At 37.6% G+C, this 9,034-nt stretch overlaps 1 protein-coding gene across 5 annotated transcripts in view; it reads left to right on the forward strand.

Moving 5' to 3' along the window:
• SLC12A6 (solute carrier family 12 member 6) overlaps positions 1 to 9,034 on the forward strand; it is a 91,781-nt gene that overhangs the window by 15,845 nt on the left and 66,902 nt on the right. The window contains exon 1 of one of the 5 annotated variants that reach the window (XM_025919029.2): positions 5,184 to 5,570. The exons of the other annotated variants lie outside the window; for them this stretch is intronic. Coding sequence (XP_025774814.1) covers positions 5,447 to 5,570 — 124 coding nt within the window. The 5' untranslated portion in view covers positions 5,184 to 5,446. Of the gene's footprint in view, positions 1 to 5,183; positions 5,571 to 9,034 lie in introns of those variants that run through there. 5 annotated transcript variants of the gene reach the window in all.

Genomic DNA, 9,034 nt, shown 5'->3' on the forward strand with positions numbered 1-9,034 from the left:
GGGTGCCTGGGTGGCTCAGTCGGTTAAGCTTCCAACTCTCTGTTTCGGCTCAGGTCATGATCTTGAAGTTTCGTGGTTCAAGCCCACGTCGGGCTCTGTGCTCAGGGTGCAGAGTCTGCTTGGGATTCTCTCTCTTCTCCCTCTCTCTCTGCTCCTCCCCCGCTCATGCTGTCTCTATTTCTAAAGAAATAAAAAAAAAAAAAAAGATTTGAAAAAAAACTACAGTTTTTTTTAAATGTAAAACTAAATATTTCAAACCTGTATGATTCATTTCAAACAGCATTCAACACTATAAAATCAAAGTACAGGACTAGCATTTATGTAACTGCTTAAATTTTACGTGAAATGGAATTTGACCCATAAGTGCTTTGCTTTATACTCACACCTAAAGATCTTTATAAAGATTTCAGTGAACTTCAGTTCATTGTATTTTTTCCAACATTTTATTAAGAAAATTTTCAAACATACAGAAAAATTGTAAGACTTCTGGTAAACAACCATCTTTATCCTCCAGATGCTACAATTAACATTATGCTCTATTTGTTTTACCACATATTTATCCCTTCCATTGGATCCATCTATTTTTTTTTTTAATTTTTTTTTTTCAACGTTTATTTATTTTTGGGACAGAGAGAGACAGAGCATGAACGGGGGAGGGGCAGAGAGAGAGGGAGACACAGAATCGGAAACAGGCTCCAGGCTCGGAGCCATCAGCCCAGAGCCTGACGCGGGGCTCGAACTCACGGACCGCGAGATCGTGACCTGGCTGAAGTCGTGCGCTTAACCGACTGTGCCACCCAGGCGCCCCTGATCCATCTATTTTTAAAGCATTTTTTTTTTTCAACGTTTATTTATTTTTGGGACAGAGAGAGACAGAGCATGAACGGGGGAGGGGCAGAGAGAGAGGGAGACACAGAATCGGAAACAGGCTCCAGGCTCTGAGCCATCAGCCCAGAGCCTGACGCGGGGCTCGAACTCACGGACCGTGAGATCGTGACCTGGCTGAAGTCCGAGGCTTAACCGACTGCGCCACCCAGGCGCCCCTAAAGCATTTCAAATTAAGTTGTGGGCATCAGTTATGCTTCAACTCTAAACACTTTTGTATGCATATGATTAATATGTAATATATAACTTAAAATGTTTTTGAGATTCATCCATGTTGTTGAATGTATCAGTAGTTTGTTCCTGGTTATTGTTGAGTAATACTCTCTTGTATGAATATACTACAGGATGTTTATCTTATTGATGGATAACTTGTCTGTTTCCTATTTGGGCTGTTATGAATAAAGGTTTATAAACATACTTGTTTGAAATTTGTAAAAGGAGCACCTGGGTGTCTCAGTCGGTTGAGCATCTGTTCAACCCTTGATTTCAACTTAGGTCATGATCCCAAGGTTATGGAATTGAGCCCTGTGGTGATGGAGCCTGCTTAAAATTCTCTCTCTCTCTCTCTCTCTCTCTCTTTCTCTCTCCCTCTCCCTCTCCCCCTCTGCCCCTCTTCCTTGCTCTTGCTCTCTCTCTCTTTCTCTCAAATGAGAAAAAAAAAGACAAAATTTATAAAAAGCTGCCAAACCTTTTTCCAAAGTGGTTGTATTATTTTATATTCCCACCAACATTTGCTCTACATCCTTGCCAACAGTTTTAATGGTGATTTTAATTTGCATTTCCTGAAAGCCAATGATGTTGAACACTTTTTCCAGTGCTTATTAGCCATTTATATAACTTCCTTTGTGAATTGTCTATTTAAATCTTTTTTTATTTTGTATTCAGTTTTTTTCTTATTGAGTTGTAGAGGATTTTTATATATTTAAGATATAAGTCCTTTGTCAAGTACATGTTTTATGAATATTTTCTCCCAGTCCCTGACTTATATGTTTATTTTCATAATGGTGTCAGTTTGTATTTTTTCCAGTGTTTTATTATGAAAATTTTCAAACATACAGAAAGTTGGAAAGCTTTTATATAAGTGAACACCTGTACACCCACCACGCAGAATCTATCATTAACATTTTATTGTACTTTTCCTAACACCTCTTTATCCATCTATCTTACTGCATTTCGAGGTAAATTACGGATATCAGTTCACCTCTCCCAGATACTTCAAAATGCATATTATTAGAATTCAGTATTTGTTTGTAGCTTTTTAAAAAATACATTTATTTATTTATTTATTTATTTATTTATTTATTTATTTATTTATTTATTTATTTATTTATTTATTTATTGAGAGAGACAGAGACAGAGAGAGCAGGGGAGGGGCAGAGAGAGAGGAAGAGAGAGTCCCAAGCAGGCTCAGCACTGTCATCACAGAGTCTGATATGGGGCTTGATCTCATGATCTGGAGCTAATGACCTGAGCTGAAATCAGGAGTCGGCCACTTAACCAACTGAGCCACCCAGGCACCCCTGTAGCTTTTTTTTTTTTTTTTTTTTTAGGTGAAGTTTTCATACAATGAATAACACTAATTTGAAGTGAACATCAGCTAACTTTTGATGAATGCATACACCTATGGAATCCTAAACTCTAACAAGATGTAGAATATTACTATCACTCTGGGAAGTTTTCCTGAGTCCCCCTTCCCCCAGAGGCAGCCCTTGTCCTGGTTTGTTTGTTTTTGCACCATAGATTAGTTTTGCCTGTTGTAAAACCTCATATAGTTGGTTCATATATTGTGCACTCTTAAGGCTACTTTCATGTAGCGTGATGTTTTGATATGCATTCAGATTGTTGCTTGTATCACTGAGTCATTCCTTTTTTTATCTGAATAGTAATCTTTTGTATGAATACATCATAGTTGGTTTACCCATTCTGCTATGGATATACATCTGGGTTGTTTCCAGTTTTTGGTTATTGTTCATAAGCTGTTATGAATATTCTTGGACAAGTCTTTTTGTGGGAATATGTTTTCATTTTGGGAGGATAAATACCTAGAAGTGCAATTGCTGAGTTATAGGGGAGAGTACTAGACTTTTCCCTAAATTGGGTGAACCAATTTACGCCAATATATAAAAGTATCTTTTGTTTAACATTCTCACCAGATTTGGTGTTTCCAGTCTTATCAGTTTTAGCCATTAGTGTGGATATGCAGTGGTACTTCATTGTGGTAGTTTATTGATGTTTTTATCTTATTTATTTTTTAAGTAGTCACTATGCCCAATGGGGGACTCCAAATTACAGCCCCAAGATCAAGAGTTACAGGCTCTTCCAACTAAACCAGCCAGGTGCCCCCATTGTGGTAGTTTATTGTACTTTAAATAGCATTTTCTTATATCCTACCTTCCCTATCTAATCACTGTCTACACAGCACTGCCGTCAGCTTTACCAGAACCGCCCCCCCCAGCTTTTTCTGTATTACTTTAACTTTGCCTTCAATTTTTTTTTGCCATTGCACTTTTATCTATAGGCCACTCTAGGAGAGAACTATTTTAAAATTGCTGAGCACTGTGGTATCAAATCATCGAGTTTGGTAAATAAATACGCCTATCATAGGTCAGCAGGAATGTTTTGCCTTCCTACTTGTTTGGTTTGCAGATATTTTTAGAGGGGAGAGGTGACAGGATAACATTTGTACATAGACTTATATGCACAAGCTGTGCACAGATGTATAACACAAGTCATTGTTCTTATCCATCAACTGTAGATTAGCCCTAGTTCAACTCTCTTTTTATAATAAATATGAAAGGCAAGATCCTATTGGAAATATCCAGTGGCACTGAAGAATTTGGAACCCAGAATCTACTATTGAAATTTTTGACAATTTGGTAGTTAAGTTCCTTTGAATAAATTAGTAGAGTAGCTTCCTGAGTTATAAGTATGGAAAAATCACCCAAGGCACTACCACGCTTAATTTTCTTTCAAAAATAAAATAGTTACGAAGACTTCTTAGGTGATAAACTTTTTTCCCCCCGTATAGTAGTAATTTGCAATCTTGGCTGCTTGTTTGAACCATCTGAGAGTGAGAAATAGGGGAGCTTTTAAAAGCCTTATTGCCCAGGCTTTACTCCAGAGCAATTAAATTACAGTATCTGGGATAGGACCCAGGCATCAGTATTTTGTAAATTTCCCCAGGTGATTCCAGTGTGCAGCTAAGATTACAGATCAGTGCTACATGGGAACCCATGAAATAAAATTTAGGGGCGTGTGTGTGTTTTCTTTCTGTGAAACTTCTATGTTGCTTACTAACAAGGGTATTACAGGTTTTTAGGTTGGGCTTTGCTGTTTACAAACTCTGTGACTTTGGGCAAGTTCCTTAGCCTAATGTTTCTGTGATGATTAAATGAAATCATAATGAAAAGTTTTTAGTGCAATGCAGAGTACAAAGTGGATCTTTAACAACTATTGGTTTCCTTTTCTTTTAGAAATGGTATAGGAATAAATGAGGATTATAAACAATCATTCCTTCTTTGTTAAATTTAGTGCAGCCTTATATGTCAGGTGTTACTAACAACAAAGCCCTTATATTCTATCATCAACATAGAGGTTACCACAGGGCTCAATGTACTGAAGTCCCTTATCAGTGCAGAGATAGACCTCATACTCTATAGTTAAAGCCATCAACTGAGCACTGGACACAGTTATGTGATAAAATATACCAAGATTTAAATATGTCACATGTGTTGAAGGAACCATACACCACCTAATCAGAGGGATTTTCTTTAATTTTTTTCTTTAAAACACGATGTTTAAACTCTACAAAAAAAAAAGTCTGAACTCTTTAAAAATATTTTGCTCTTTTAAACAAACTTGGACTTCGGGGAATATTAATGTCTGTTCTTGGAAGTTGTGGTATACACTACAGTATCTACAACTATGCGTTGTATAAAATATGTAGGCATTCATTGAATACTTGCTGAATGTTCTCATCGGAACCATAAGAAATTACTATTTTTCATATGCTTTGAAATAAAGCAACAACAGAAGCTTACAAATAGTTTGTTTCATTTCCTAAATTTATGTGGTGCCAGTTTCTCTTTAAAGAGGAAAGTTTGTACAATGAACTGTTCCCTAATCTTTCTCGTGTGAAATATGAGGGCAGAGGTTGAGATCACGACGTGCACATAGGGATGGAAATAAGTGAAGGAAACGAGCGGTTGAGTACACAGTGGGCGGCAGGTCATGAATTCTGCCCACTCGCAGCTTTTGGCAGCTCTGGAAAGGCGGTCTAAGAAGTTCTTGGGATTCTTGAGCTTAACAACCATAAGCAAGGGGTGGAGTGCTTAATCCTTTCGAGTGAATGATAAACACTGTGGAAGGCGTGTCTTCCAGCGTTCCACTCCCTTGGGGCTGTGGGTCACGTGAGCAGAAAGTACTTCCCTCTTCCCAGCCTTCGTCTCCCGTAGGCAGTGATTTGAGTGCGAAAGGGGCACAGTAAGGAAGAGGTAGGTAAGGAAAGTAGAGTGGAGGGCAGTGTAAATACAGAACGAGCACGGGATTTCTACGTGTAACAATGCCACACTTTACCGTGACTAAGGTGGAGGACCCAGAGGAGGGGGCAGCAGCTTCGGTCTCCCAAGAGGGGGCGACCAGCTTAGCAGAAATAAAAGCCCTGATTCAGCATTCAGATGAACTAGGTGAGTACTCAACTTGGGAGCTTCTGGAACCTGTGGGGTCTTTCCTGAAAGAAATGGTGACTAAAATACTAAAAATACCTCCTTAAGGATGGAGGGAAAGTATTGTGGTTAAGGTGTTTTTCAGTCAGCTGTTTCACTCCTTTGTGTATCTGATAACTTCTCTTTTTTCCCATTCTGGTTTATTTTCCCCACAATGAGTTCTGTGTTCATTACCTACAGGTGAAATTGAATCGGTGGCAGTATATGAGAAGAGTTTTCAAGCAAAAAGAAAGGCACAGTAAAAGTTAATTATGCCGAATTTAAATTTTACCTTTTGCTGAGTTTAAAATATATCTGGAAAAGCACATAAAGGGGGAAAGCATGGCTCAGTAGTTTTGTACAGTGGACTCTGCACTTGTACCTTCTCAGATTATCCAGTATTTTGCCTCAGTTTACCAGTTAAACATTAATTCAGTAGCAAATGGTCTAAGAATTCTTTAATAAAAGAAGTACAGTAGGTCATTATGGTGACTAGCATAACATCAGGTTTAGTAAATTTGATGAATGTCATTATCCCTATTATTTTCTCTAAATGGTAACAGTTAGAATTGCTGGCGGGATTGTGGTTTTGAATTTTTAAACATGCAATTAAAATGTTAGTTAATACTATATTAAAGATAGAAGTAGTTTGAAGCCCTTTATTTTTTTAAGTCTATAAATTTCACAGATTGTCAAAAAAAAACCTTCTCTAATATATGAATAAAGGCTAAGGGAATAAATAATCTCTCAAAATTCCATGAATCTAATTTTTCCTATAGCAAGTAAGACATCATAATTCCTTTCTGTAAACTGTTTACTGTCTTCTGTCTTACCACGCCTGTATGAATTTTTAAGAATCTCTAACATAAAAACAAAGGACTACAAAAAAACATTCTTCTTGTTTATTGTTTCCTTTTAGTGAGAAAATTTACTTGGGGGAGATATGATTTTATGGAAACTGTTTGCCAGGTTGTTTTCATTTTGCTGAACAGTCAAGGGTGGTAAATTGAAAGTAAGTTTAGCCTACTTTGAACTTGATTCTCCGCAACTTTAGCTCAAAGAAGTTAGGTTTTCTTCCCTGGATTGTGTGTGTTTGAAGTTAGACTTTCTTAGTTGTTTACGTTTGCTGCCGTCAGATTTTAATCCCTTTAGGCTTTTGGCTTTGCTGTTGTCTTAATTAATTTCACAAGATGTAAACAAGTGAAGTCTATCTGTACCTCATTTTACTTCTCATTGTTTTTTATTTACTTTCTTCACCACCTCTATTATTTCATCTTTACTGGTCCCATCATGTTTGGTGAAATCTGCTTTCCTCGGATTACAACAGCGTTGAAATCATTTAAACTATTAGCAACCACCTAGAAGAGCTGTAAAAAATTTTGATAGCAGCCAACTTTGTAATAAAATGACATTGCTAGGCTTAATTTATGTTTTTCCATAGTTATTGCTTTGGGCAAAGAAGTTACAGATATAATCTAACTTGAATTTAATAAGGCTTTTTATTTTGGCGTTTTCCATGACAGCCCGAAAGTGTCCACTTGAATGAACTATTGTTTGGTAAGTGAACAACTGATGGGAATATATTACCTAAATTGTATTTTCTTTATTGTAGGGTTAAATTAGAGGGGAAGGAGGGAAACATATGGGAAAAACTTAATTAGAAGGGTTTTTTTGTTTTGGGTTTTGTTTTGTTTTTGGATTCTAACATTCTTGATGATAGATGGTGTTTTGGGAGCAGTTGCTTGAAATGTAGTAAGTTTTAGCCCCTTGGTCTTCTGAGTTAAAAAATCTCCTAAATTGATTGTGGTTTTGTGGCAAGCTAACACTAGCCAGTTGTATAACCAGTCACTTTTTTAATGTTTTTCTGTCTGTATCTGTGAGGAGAGAAAAATACGTAGTTTCATATAAATGGAACATATTTAGAAAGCAAATCATTCTTTACAATGTGTTTTTTCAGAGGTGAGATTTATTTGAACTAGGCATATAATTTGCGATAAAATAGAAATATGAGTATAGATATAATCTAAACTAATTCTAAGAAATACATTAATCCTTGGCATGCTGGCTACCAATCTAGTAGAACCTGCTTAATTTTGTTTTTTTTTTTTAATTTTTGTTTTTTAAGGTTTATTTATTTTTGAGAGAAAGAGAGTGGGAGCAGGACAGGGAGGCACAGAATCCGAAGCAGGCTCCAGGCTCTGAGCTGTCAGCACTGAGCCCAATGCGGGGTTCAAACTCATCAGCCGTGAGATCATGACCTGAGCTGATGTCGCGTAAGCCACCCAGGCGCCCCTGCTTAATTGGTTTTGAAAGGAAAAGCAGAAACTCAGACTCTCCCAACTAACATCTTTCTTGACTGCTTTCCTCTTTCCCTATCCAGTTTAGGTGCCCCATCCTATGTTTTCTCAGCAACCTGTCCATAGGAATTGTATGAACCATCCATATTACAATCACCTGTTACACTTGTCTTTCTTCCCCCAGTAGACTAACTGTAGTTCTTGAGGATAGAGACTTTGTCAGACATTTTTATATCTCCGGATCCAGGTGAATTGCACACAAGAGCCTATTGAGTGAATAGACCTTTTTCCTGCCTTTTTAATTCACTAAACACATGTTCAGTGCAAATATCATGCCAGGTGTTTTACCTTCTTTTTAAGGCTACAAATGCCTTAAGATCCCCACCAAAGGCAGCAGAATGGCTTTGGAGCCAGAGACCTGGCTTTGAATCCCAGTCCTACTAATTATTACTAATTAAAAGTAGTGATAATTTGTATTAATTATTATTAGAGTGACTTTTGGGCAAGTTATTTAACTTCTCAAAGCCTTCCTTTGCTCTTTGATAAAACAAAAGGATATAGTAGGAATAACAGTACCTACTTTACATGGTGGTTGTGAATTACATGGGAAAATGAATGTAAAGCACTTACTCCATGTGTGACACAGCATTCAAAAATAAGAGCCATCTTTTTTTTTTAATTTTTTTTTCAACGTTTATTTATTTTTGGGACAGAGAGAGACAGAGCATGAACGGGGGAGGGGCAGAGAGAGAGGGAGACACAGAATCGGAAGCAGGCTCCAGGCTCCGAGCCATCAGCCCAGAGCCTGACGCGGGGCTCGAACTCAAGGACCGCGAGATCGTAACCTGGCTGAAGTCAGGCGCTTAACCGACTGCGCCACCCAGGCACCCCAAGAGCCATCTTTTACTTACTGTGATTAGTCGTTTAATAAGAGCAAAAAGAAACAGCTTTGGGTACCAGATGATGGGGAGAATAATAATACTGCCTACAGGGGACCCTAGATGGGTATCTCAGAGGATGAGAACACCATCCTCTCAGATGAGAACAACCTGATTCTTGAAGGGAGATCTAGAGAAGATTACAAGTAAGAGTAAAACAATAGGTATGAGAGGAAGGTAGAGAACCTGTGCAAAACAAAAGTTTAAGGCA

The sequence above is a fragment of the Puma concolor genome, chromosome B3, assembly GCF_028749965.1.
Source record: "Puma concolor isolate L17-30 chromosome B3, mPumCon1.1.hap2, whole genome shotgun sequence".
Classification (NCBI taxonomy): domain Eukaryota; kingdom Metazoa; phylum Chordata; class Mammalia; order Carnivora; family Felidae; genus Puma; species Puma concolor.